The 12,652-nt window shown below is 42.1% G+C and overlaps 1 protein-coding gene and 1 long non-coding RNA gene across 3 annotated transcripts in view; one reads left to right on the top strand and one right to left on the bottom strand.

The window, feature by feature from the left end:
* Positions 1-12,652, top strand: part of LOC149463088 (uncharacterized) — a 547,928-nt gene that overhangs the window by 312,311 nt on the left and 222,965 nt on the right. The window lies entirely within an intron of this gene.
* On the bottom strand, positions 111-854 carry LOC149463101 (protein kinase C delta type-like). The gene has a single exon (XM_089675901.1). It carries the CDS (start codon positions 852-854, stop codon positions 111-113), a length of 744 nt encoding a protein of 247 aa, XP_089532027.1.

Raw genomic sequence — 12,652 nt, 5'->3', positions numbered from 1 at the left:
TGTCTATCTATCTATCATCATATCTAATTTACATTTTTTGTTCACTGTTGTGAACTTTTTAGTTGACCACCCATTGAAGGATGGCCCTCTGGTTGTGGTGGTGGTGAGGATCAGGCTTGTGTCGCCTTCATTCTCTCACTAATGTATTCAAAGGCCTTAAAATACTCCTGATGCAATGAGTCAATTGGCATCTCCAGGTCTTTGGACAGAAAAGTATCCACTTCAATGATTTCCTGCAGTGGTTCCTTGAGAATAGGTTCCAATGTACTTTGTACGAGTGATGGTCCTTCTTCTATCTCTTCCCAGTCAATACCCTTGAAGAAAGGGTGTGATCTGAGATTGCACACCAGGTGCGCACGTTGCTCTTGGTCATGACGTAAAAGTCTGAGTAAGAGATCTTGCAGATAAAAGTTCAAGTGCCGTAGGAAATAGGGTTCCGTGGCGTACATGGAAGTAACCAACTGCTCTTCAGTCTCCTGTCCAGTATAAAAAGGATGCTCGCCTAAGGCCATCTCATATACTATTATCCCAAATGAGAAATAGTCAGCCGGGTAATAGTATGGCCTTTGATAATAGACTTCAGGGGCCATGTAACATAGCGTCCCCACGCAACTTTTGACTCTGTTTTTCTCCGTGACGAACATTGCCGACAGGCCGAAATCGGCAATCTTGACGTGCCCGGCGTTATCCAGAAGAATGTTCTCTGGTTTTAGATCTCTGTGGACAATCTGAAGAGAATGAAGGTGCTGCAGTCCACAGAGAATTTCGGCAGTAACACATCTTAAGGTTACTTCATCAAGTGGAGCTGAATCTCTTATGAATTTTTCAAGATCTCCTCCGCCCAGGAACTCCATAGCAAAGACGAGATGAGTCTCTGTTTGAAAGGAGCAGTAGAGATGTGCGAAAAATGAGTATCTGTTGCACATTTCCATTATGTAGCTCTCTGTAATGACGCAGCTGGGATCCTGTCGAAGTAATGGTCTTTTTTTAACCATTTTCACTGCTAGCTTCTGCTTAATGTCAGGATGAGAGGCCAACACTACTTTTCCAAAGCTCCCCTGTCCTAGTACTCTATGGAAGGTGAAACTTTCCAGGCTGAGTTTGTAGGACTGGTCGGTAGGTGATGTAGATTTGACCAGTGAAGCCTCCTTACTCTCACTGGTATGTGAAGTATTGGGAGGTTTCTTGTCCTCCATCGATGTAGCTTGCTGAATTTGCGCAGTGTCTTTGTTGGATGGGATCTCATTTTTGCCTGGAGACAGAGAAAAAAAGTATTATTTCTACTTCCACATCATTTATGTGAAACTGCGGCCATTTAAAGGCATATATGTCTTTATTATTTTGCATAAATTTAGCAAACATAGTATGAGAGGTAAACAGAACATGTACAAGTAGATAAATAACAAAAAAAAAAACATCACAGATGAGGTAACTGCGGCCATTTAAATGTCTTTTTTTTCTTTTACATATGGAAGGGAATCTTTGTTGTGACACTAATCTTATGTGACACGTTGTCCTTTATGGCAGTTCTATCCATTCCTAGACAATATGGTTCTCAGCCCTGGGGATCTATTGTCAGTGCATGGCTTTCTAAAACCCGTAACATCCCTAAGGGCTCGTTCACACTTGACTTTCTTTCTAACTCTTGCCAAACGCCCCTATAGCCTTGGACAGGCGTTAGACAGGCGTATGGGAAGCGTTTTTAACGTTCCCCAAACGCCCCATGCGCTTTTTTGAATCTGTTAGACATTTGCCAAGCGTAAAAACCGCACCACAAACGCTTATAATGAAGTTAAATGGTGTTAACGTTCCGCAACTGCCTCGCAACCGCACCGCAACCTCCACCATAGACTTGAATGGGAGGCTTCAACTCCTCCTGACTCCACATGAAGCGTCAGTTTTGCCGCAACGCTAACGCTTCAGTGTGAACAGCACTATGTGCTGCCATGTGCAGAATTTTCATAAGCGTTTGAGAAGCTTTAAAAACGCTTCCCAAAGGTCCGTCTGACACCTGCTGACAAAGCTCGTGTGAGCTGAGCCTGACAGCTATGAAATGCTGAGTAACCGTACTTACACTTTCAGACCACCAAAAGATAGCAATCCTAATGTGATATCTGACCATATTGAGATCTTACTGCCAAAGAGCAATGATCAGCTACAATGGGGAATCCATACTGGCCCATTCCATACTCAGGCTGCGCGTTCTGCTAAGTAACTCTTGTGCTCTAGGGCTTGTTTACATCACATCCATTGAGCTACGTTTTTTCTACACACCCCCCCTACAATACAGCATGTTGTACTTTTCATAAACGCACATGCAGTGCAATGGGGTAAACGAGGCTTATTGAAATGCATTGTTTTTCTTGTATATGCATTCATACTACGTTCAATGCATGTGGTGTAAATGAGCCCTAAGCTGTTCCTCCCTCTCAATGCAATTCCATCAATCTGCTTATCTTCATTGACTAAATATAAATGTAACACTATGTTGTATTTGGTTGTGAGTCCGTAGTTGTGGATGACACCCCAACTTTCCTAACGATTTAGAAATGTGTGTGTAGAAAAATATGACAAAGCGGAATGAATGGTCTGCTCCTGCAGCCCCCAGTCTGCCTGGTCATACAGATCCTAGGACACAACTGTCTATAGGAATGGTCCTAGTGAATGGGAATGTCATGGGGGGGGGGGGCAGTGTAAGGTCTCATTGCTATTGAAGGGTCCTGTATACACAGCCTGTCACTGGGGAGGGGCTCACACTGACTTTGTATTTATCCATAGACCATGTATGCCTCCTGCACACCTGACCCCTGACCCCTGCAGCCCAACTGTCACCTGAATTCAACTGAGGGCAGGCTGACAAATGCTGCTGCTAATGACAAGTGCTATTACTGGCAGGACCTCCAGGTACCTGACGGGGTCTTAACTCTCCCCTACTCTCTACCCGGTGACCCCATTATGTGTATGTATAGTGACCCCAATATATATGTAATTGGTGATAAATGTTGTATACCCTTACAGTGCCCTGCATTATATCTCAACAGACTAGTACTTACTTTCTGCGTCTTCTTCTTCTAATTTTGTCTGAGAAAAGGGGCAACATCTAGCCAGACACTGCCAAAATCTTTTCCCAGCTGCCCTAAATCTCCCCCTTTTAGGGGCAGAATCTTGGGGCTGTGATGCTGTTCTGTGGTCCTCTGTTAAGGGTCCCACTGTTTGTAATGTAAAAGGCTCCTCCTTGTTGGTTTTCAGGAGGTCCTTCACATTATTTGCTCTCTTTCTCGTAAATAGCCGCTTCATGATTACAAATGACAAAGCTGCACAGAGAAAGAGAAATCGCTTCCACTCCTGGTAGCGTACACAAAGGGAATGACTGCAAGCTGAGGGGGCGGAGCTAAGTGGTGATGACATCAGAGTTCTGGTAGCTATGGAAACAAGGTGACATGACCCTGGCTTGGAAGGTACATGACCATATATGGAAAAAACATTGTGCTTCCTATGTGGTGTTTGTAGATCACATTTTTTGGGTCATTTTTTTTCAAGTAAACAAAATGTGGGACATCTTTGCTCAGCTTACATCTGTATTATTCATGTTTTATGTATCCAGCGCCCAATGAAATCATGTTATTCCTGTCTATGGATGGGATTCACAAAGTTATACACCAGGACAAGGTTCTATTTTTAGCCCTGTACCTGCCATGTTCTGATCTGCTGGCTCCCAACTGAAATTAATGGTCATGTGATCTTAGCCTGCGGGAGGGGGGAGGGGAAGAAGACATTTTGGCCATTTAGTGTGTAGTCCGTTGAGTGCCAGGCTGTAATATTCCTTCATTATGAGGACATTGGTCAGATTTCAACGCTGAGATAGAATGACAACTGGTCATGTAACGCTGTATACTAATGGATTTCATATACCCTTTTTTTTTAGAAATTGAACTTTCTTTTGGTGATGTTTAATATCCACTGTTTTTGTTTTTTGTTTTTTTTTTACTATATAAAGGAAAAAGAATGTTGAAAATTGGACAATATGGTAGTCCTCAGCCCTGGATATCTATTCTCAGTGCATGGCTTTTATAAGTCCCCATGACATCCCTTAGGTCACCAAGACATAGCAATCTTAATGTGATATCTGACCACACTGAGATCTTAGCCCCAAAGACCACTGATCAGCTACAAAGGGGAAGCCATACCGGCCCATTCCATCCTCAGGCTGCGCTTCCTGCTTAGTAGCACTCGGGCTGTAAGGCTTGTTTACACCATATCCATTGACTGACTGGGTTTTTCTGCATACCACCGCACATGTATGGTGTGAAGAAATCTTTAAGCCGGCCATAGATGAGTCGAAAACCGAACATTCTGTCGATTGAAAAATGAGAATAGCCCATACAAGTGTGCCATCATTTGTTTGATTTTTCTAAAATAAATTGCGGCATGTTGGGTCTGGCACTTTCAATTGCTGCATGAAAATCGCATCTCGCAGCAGGCACACTAATAATGCGAAAACCAAACGATTCTACGTTCAACAAGAATTTTCGCTTGGTTTTCGATCCTATCTATGGCCGGCTTTACTGTCCTCCCTCTCAATGCAATTCCATTTGCAGACCCTTGCTGTTTCCTTATGTTCCCTATTGTTATTATGTCAGTGTCACTGAGGAGCTGCCACTAAAGTATATGGACCATTACAGACTTTTATGGACTTTTGGGTTATTTTAGCTTCATTTTGTATCATATATGCACCAGTGGTTGCTTCTGATTATACTATACTCCTTATTTACTTCTATCAATTCCATCATTCTGCTTATCCTAATTGAAAATCCACTGTCCTGTGTCTGGTGTCATCTCAGTAGTTGCGGATGCTGCCCCAACTTTCTTGATGTGTTAGAAATATTTGTATATGAAATAAATCTATACAGTGCTGTAAAAGAAAATATTTGCCCCCTTCCTATTTTTTTTTTGCATGTTTGTCACACTTTAATGATTTTGACCATCAAACAGATTTAGTGTGTGCGTGTCTCAATCCAGAGCGCTACGGTCTAGTTCACATTAGATGCAGTCCTGAGCCTTTTTTGCTGCATCAAAAAAATGCATGCACGGTGTTTTCCATGTACTCCAATGGCCCTAGTTCACACCAGTGCAGTCAGTTCCAGTCGGTTTCCAGTGCAGAAAAAAAAGTAGAACATGCTGCATTTTTTTATACAGAACTGTACTGAAACAGCAAACTTCATGAAAACTGCGTGTGGTGTGAACTGTCAGCAAAAATGTATCTTTAATGCATCCGGAGTGCATTATTGTGCTGTAAACTGGCCCTAAGTGTTCTTTTTCTCTGCTACCTCGTTCCTGTGCTATCTGTTTGAGTCACACCTGTCAGATTTTCATGACCCCAAGAGAAAAAAGGTGACACATGATGGAGCTCCAGCACACAGCCTTTGATGAACAACCTAATTTCTGTTCCTGTGTGATGTGTAAGGGGGAGGGGGGGTGTCCCTTCCCTCCAATCAGCTCTCAATGAGCTCTGAAGACTGTAACTTCAGCTCTCTGCTCTCTGCTTTCTGAAAGCTCAGACATGCTGTAAAAATTCATACACACACAAACAGTGCTGTCAAATAAGTATTTGCCCCCTTCCTGTTTTTTTTTTTTTTGCATATTTGTCTCACTTAGATGATTCAGACTGTCAAACACATTTTAATATTACATGAAGAAAACCAGACTAAGTACAAAGTGCAGTTTTTAAGTGATGTGACGCTTTCATTTTATTAAGGGAAAAACAATCTGTCCAAACCTGCCTGGCCCTATGTGAAAAAGTAAATGCCCCCTAAACCTAATAAATGGTTGTGCCTCCCTTGGTGGCAACAACTGCAGTTAAGCATTTGCAATGATTGGCAATGAGCCTTTCACACCACTGTGGAGGGATTTTGGCCCACTCTTCTTTGCAGAATTGTTTTCATTCAGCCACCTTGGAGGGTTTTCCAGCATGAAAGGCCTTTTTAAGGTCATGCCACAGCATCTCAATGGGATTTAAGTCTGGACTTTGACTTGGTCACTCCAAAACCTTAATATTCCAGCTTTCTTTTAGTGGCATTTGATCACCACTGAGGTTTTTACATTTTTAAGTTATAAACCGAAAAAAGATAGAGCATTTTGAAAAAAAACCCAATATATTTTACTTTGTTACAGAAAAATATCCAATAAAGAAATTAAAACCACATTTCTTCATGAATTTATGCCAAAATGTATTCTGCTACGTCTTTGGTAAAAAAAAAAAAAATCCCAGTAAGTGTATATTGATTGGTTTGTGTGAACGTTATGGCGCCTACAAACTATGGTATAAATAAACTGGAAATTTTTATTTATACTAGTAATTGCAGTGATCAGCAAAAGAGAAAAAGGAGAGAAGCGCCTCTAAGTGCAATAAGTCTTTTAATTCAAGTCTAAATGTAGAAACACTCACATGTGTGAAGTAATGATAAGCATAAAAACCGTGGATAACAATAGTTAACGGTGGGGTGGTAACCCGGGTGAAGAGCCGTCATCTCTCTGCGATGTGGGGAGGTCAGCTCTCGGCTGGAACAGCGTGGTGGCTGGAGGGGAACAGCGGTGAGGCCGGCCGGCGTGCACGTCCTCCCTCAGAGCCAGATGGAACGCACGCTGGAATGTAGCGGCTGTGTGGCCGTGATGACGTCAGATCCCAGGGTGCACTGCAATGCGTTTCGGAGCATGCACTGGCCGTGGAAGGCGGAAGTGCACTCCTTTTTCAAGCAGGGGGAGGTGGATGAACACGGGTGAATATATAGGGAACGTGAGTCTAATTGATCAATTGACCAAGTAACCAGTGATTTACCATTGCTGTCAGGTGAATAGTGTAAAGTCATGGATGTTAAATGGGGGGTAAAGGAAACCAAATGGAAAAAAGAGAGGATGTAATAAATAAGAAAACAGAAGACGAAAGAAAAATGATGAAATGGAAAAAAATAAATAAATAAATAAAAAAATTATGAAAAAAATAATTAAAAAAAAGAGAAAAAAAAAAATTAATGAAATGAAAAATGACGTTAATAAAAGATTTTTGAACAGCTGAAAATCGAAGAAACTATGTGAAAAAAGTTGATGGGGGTAATAAGAATAAAAAAAAAAAATTATATTCTGGGAGATTAGTGGGGTAAAATGTTTACCTTGCAGCACTGGCACATCAATTATGTATCAGTAGTGAGCAGATATTTAGTGGTAATACAGCATGTTTGCAAGGTGGGATATGGTTATGGCTCTACAGGAGCTTCATAATAATTCTAACATATATACATGTTGCTAGCGGGTATATTGACAATGGGTGTTAACATGGTAAGATGATAAACATATTGGTAATAATACATGCAAATGACATTATAAAGAGTAAATTACATTGTAAAAAATAGTAAAAAACAGAATAAAATATAAATAATGAACAAAAGGTTATAAATAATAAACTAAAAATGAATTAAAAAAAAAAAATTCGATAAAAAAATTTGATTAAAAAAATAAAAATAAAGGGGGGGGGGGGAAGTATCATTGTGAGTGTTGAGTGACTGTGAATGGGAGATTGTAGTGTTTATAGTATAGTGTTAATGTCTAATTCCTCGTTGAGTCCACCTGGAGACAATGTATCTAATGTAAATATCCAATAAGTTTCTTGTGAACAGAGTTTTTTGAAACGATCAGACTCAGAGAGATTGTTGTGTATGGATTCTAAGACCCATACTTGTAGGCCATCAGTGGATTTTTGGTGATATTCAAGGAAGTGGCGGGGGACGCTATGTTTGTCTTTACCATCTTCAATAAGACGTCTGTGCTCGCCAAACCTTGCGCGGAGGGGTCTGATGGTGCGTCCCACATATAGGAGGCCGCAAGGGCAGGATATACAGTAGATCACATGATCAGTGGAGCAGTTGTAAAATTCTTTGAATGAATAGGTTTTTCCTTTTGTGGTGAAGTTTTTTTGTCCGTGTTTAGCGAATCGGCAAGTTTTGCATAGCGCTTTGTTGCATCTATACATGCCGACAATGGGTATGAGGCAGATTGTGTTGGGTGTGTTGGTGGGTGGGTTGTATTTGCTGGGGGCAATCTTGTTTTTAAGGTTGATGGCTTTGCGGTAGGTGTATTTTGGTTTTTTATCTAAAATGTCTATTAAATGTGGATCCTGTAGTAGTATTGGCCAATGTCTATTGATGATAGACTCCATTTTGTGAAAGTTGTTGTGGAATTTGGTTATAAATCTGACCTGGTTGGGAGGCTCTGTGCTATTGTGTGTTTGGGGTCTACCCTTGCGGTAGAAGGAGTGGGCCTCATCTACTAGCTTGTGTGGGTAACCTTTGTCTAGGAATTTCTTTATTAGGATGTCGCTCTGGAGATTGTAATCGGAATCTGTGGTGCAGTTTTGTCTGAGACGACAGAATTGTCCTTTAGGTATATTTTGGATCCATTTGGGGTGGTGGCAGCTGTTGAAGTGGAGGTATGAGTTTCCAGATACCGGTTTGAAGTGGTTTTTTGTTAATATTTGGAGATTGTCATGGTATAATTCGAGATCTAGGAATACAAGAGTATGTTTGTGGTGAGTGGAGGTGAAGGACAAAAGGATTTGAATTGCAATGGGTTACGAACTGGTCTACGTGTGATATTGGTCCATCCCAGATGACGATAATGTCATCTATGTAACGGCCGTAAAAGATGATGTGGGCTGCAAAGGGGTTATTGTGCCATATGTGTTTGTCCTCCCAGAAACTCATAGTCAAGTTTGCATATGAGGGTGCAAAGTTGGCTCCCATGGCTGTACCTTGAGTTTGTAAGTAGAAATCGTGGTTGAATGTGAAGTAATTGTGTTTGAGGCAAAATGAGGTGGCGTCTACTATAAAGGAAGATTGTTTGGGGTTGAGTGATGGATCCAAGGATAGATAGTGCTGGATGGCGGTGATGCCTACATCATGGGGTATCGAGGTGTATAGGGAGCAGACATCTAACGAGACCCAACAATAGTCGGGTTCCCAGGAGTATGTTTGGAGTAATTCTAGCAAGTGTCCGCTGTCCCGGATATATGAGTGTTGAGCCTGTGCAAGGGGTTGTAGGAAGTGGTCGATATATTGGGAGAAACCGCTAGTAATGCTCCCTGTGGCCGCTACGATTGGTCTTCCTGGTGGATTATTTGGATTTTTGTGTACTTTGGGCAGAAAGTAAAAATACGGGGTGTTGTAGAAGTCTTTAGATAGAAAAGAGGCTTCCTGCTTGGTGATGACACCATCAAGTAAGGCTGTGTTCGTTAGTAGTAGTGCGTCCTGTTTGAATTCGGGTAGTGGGTCTTTAGTTAATTTGGTATATGCTTTGGTTTTTATGCTTATGATTACTTCACACATGTGAGTGTTTCTACATTTAGACTTGAATTAAAAGACTTATTGCACTTAGAGGCGCTTCTCTGCTTTTTCTCATCTACAGAAGTTGCTACAGCTTATTTGGAAGCCTTGCCCTCAGTGCCACACGGAATCTTACGCTCTTCATACAGTAGCCACTAATACCACCATCACCCCATACTACCATTTCCCAGGACTTTGCAGTGTTTGCGCTGCTACAACCCTTCCTCATTTTTTCTGAATCATTGCAGTGATCAGCGTCTTGAAGTGGGACTGTGATAGTGCTGTAGGCAATCTGATACCAACTGACACTGACATCACCAGTGACACTATTAGAAAGATCAATAATAGTACTTTACACTGTCACTGTGCGAATGACGTTTACTGGGAAGGGGCTAACATTCTGGGGTAATCAAAGGGTTAAGTGTGTGCTTATGAATTTACTGAAAACTAAAAATGTTTTTACTAAAATCTGTTCCTTCTTCTTGCTTTGCAGGGAGAAGAAACAGACAGATCATTCCCTCTGTACAGAAGCCTGTGTTTTTGCTAACACAGGGCTCTGGGCTGTGATTGGACACAGCAGATCAGCAGGTGTCAGCCACGAATCATTGGCTGACACCTGCTGCCAAAATCCTGCTGTTGAGGTGCATTACAGCCCATTAAAGTTTGCAGTTGATGAATGTTTGGGGTAATGTCTGGGCCACCGGTGGATGGACAGAGGGAGGGGGCTGAGAATGGTGTGGGGCTACAGCACTCTCCTTCTCTGTCAAAAGCTCTGGACTGTGGGAGGAGCCAAGGCGTTATCGAATACAGTGCACTGAGGAGCCTGGAAGTGGGCGGAGCTCACAGAGCAACCTGCGGGTAGGTCACAGCGCTGGACTGACCCTGTTGGAGCTCTGTGAGCTCCGACCGCTTCCAGGCTCCTCAGTGCGCTGTATTCACATATTTGTTTCCTGTTTATTAGCGCTGCACCTTTATTTCTATGTTTATGTAGTGGAAGAAGAGGGTTTGCCACTTTGTGCTAGCTGCTTATTTACTTCTTTGCACTCACTACATAGCGGAACGCAATTGTGGGGTGTTGCAGCATTGGGTGGATGTGGCCACAGCGAACAGAGATAACGGCTAGCGCAGCGCTATCTGCTTCAGTAGAACTGCCTTTATTTGTGTTGTTTAGGCGTGTTACATGAGCAATGCAACATTTTGGAACCTGCAAGGGACCTTCATCACGCCAAGTGACAGAGAGACGCCTTTCAGTTGCAGCTTGTGAAACCTTGCGGCTGCAGCTGGACAGGATAATGCACCTAGAGCTACTAACATTTAGGGCAGTATGCACCCAGGGACGAATGATCGCAATGCAGATTGCTGGCTTTCTGGGCATTCGTCTCTGGGTGTATAGTCCCCTAAATGTTCGTAGGATTGGGTGCACCTTCCACCAGCTGTCAGTTTCCCATAGACTTTTCCAGTCTGCCAGCAGTGGGACTGGATGGTGCACCTGTGCCCTCCACCCTCACTTAAACACCAGAGTTGCATGCACTAGGTGGCAGAGAGTCTGTCCAGGCATGAAAGAGTGTATGAGAACAGGCAGTCCATCCCATCAGGTGAAATTGATCCACAAAGAACTGAGCCTGGAGTCAGGGGACTGGGGAGCCAAACTGTGTACAGACTTAGTGCAGGTTGACACCGGCATTGCACAGTAACGCGCTGTGTGTCCCTGTGCAGTTCAGTGCGATGCAATTTAAAAACGCACTGAAACTGGATCACATGGTTGTAAGCTCCAACGAGCCGGGCCCTCTCAGTCCTTCTGTATTCATTTGTATTGGAATTGTACAGTCTGCCCTTATGTTGTAAAGCGCTGCGTAAGCTGTTGGCGCTATATAAATCCTGTATTATAATAATAAAAAACATGGCTCTGCGGTACCATGCATTTTGGTGCAGGCAAACACACTGTATTTGTGATGTGTGTTTGGAGTGTCGTTAGGAATCTATTGCCACCCACAGCAGTGTTCTTGTGTGAACCAGGGCTGGGGCCCTTGTGCAGGGTGACTGGTCTTGTCTACACCCCCCCATAGATTTTTGCAGGCAACCTGTGATGGGTGTGACCACTAAAAATTCTGTTAAACCATCTACACATTGCTATATACCCCCTTCTAGCAAACTTCCCATATAAACAGGGATTTTTTCACTCATGTGAAGAAAAAAAAAAAAAAAAAATTTAAATATCACTGCAAACTATAGATAAAGTGCATAATTACCCTAAAACAAACAGATTCCAGCTTGTAATCAACCACATATGTACAGAGTGTCCTTAGATTGGTATCCTCTTGTCCCTCAGGACCTCACAAACAGACCAGGAATCATTATGTGAATTATAATCATATATAAAATTTATTGTAGCCACTTACATATAAAAACGATAAGATCAGCAAGACATCATCAAACTCCTCATGCCCAGTATACGATCCCCTTTCCGTGTGTAGAGGGTCTCCCGATCACCAGGTAATTCCCCCTTGCTACTCCTATCCAGCACTATCACTTTGTAGCTCTGGGGGACACCTGAAGTGCACCGTTTCCGTGTTGGAGGTCTGGAGAGTAACGGTGCACTTCAGGTGTCCCCCAGAGCTACAAAGTGATAGTGCTGGATAGGAGTAGCAAGGGGGAATTACCTGGTGATCGGGAGACCCTCTACACACGGAAAGGGGATCGTATACTGGGCATGAGGAGTTTGATGATGTCTTGCTGATCTTATCGTTTTTATATGTAAGTGGCTACAATAAATTTTATATATGATTATAATTCACATAATGATTCCTGGTCTGTTTGTGAGGTCCTGAGGGACAAGAGGATACCAATCTAAGGACACTCTGTACATATGTGGTTGATTACAAGCTGGAATTTGTTTGTTTTAGGGTAATTATGCACTTTATATATAGTTTGCAGTGATATTTAAAATTTTTTTTTTTTTTTCTTCACATGAGTGCTGTGACACTGGAGTGTTTTTTTTTTGCATGATACACGTGTGGCACTTTAGTTCTGGGATTTAAAAGGTAATATACTATGTTGAGATTTTGTTTTTTGAGGTATTTGAAGAGCACCTGTGATTGATTTGCATCTTCTTCAGTGGAGTAGGAAGCGTCTTCCTATCAAGAAATTGATCTTTGTTTGGACACATTATTTGGACACTTTGCATATTGGGACTTTATTTTATTTTTGTTCTTTTATATATATTTGATATTTTTTATTTTTGGGTAAACTCTTTGGGTCTTGATTTTTTCACTATAATTGTG

The sequence above is a fragment of the Staurois parvus genome, unplaced genomic scaffold (assembly GCF_062004578.1).
Source record: "Staurois parvus isolate SC_StPar_1 unplaced genomic scaffold, SC_StPar_1.0 ptg000159l, whole genome shotgun sequence".
Taxonomy (NCBI): domain Eukaryota; kingdom Metazoa; phylum Chordata; class Amphibia; order Anura; family Ranidae; genus Staurois; species Staurois parvus.
The sequence above is the reverse complement of the archived record's forward strand: the minus strand, read 5'-3'. Positions and strand labels throughout refer to the sequence as shown.

Excerpts from the sequence above, each read along its gene's own strand:
- LOC149463101 (XM_089675901.1), bottom strand. The coding sequence starts at position 854 with ATGGAGTTCCTGGGCGGAGGAGATCTTGAAAAATTCATAAGAGATTCA.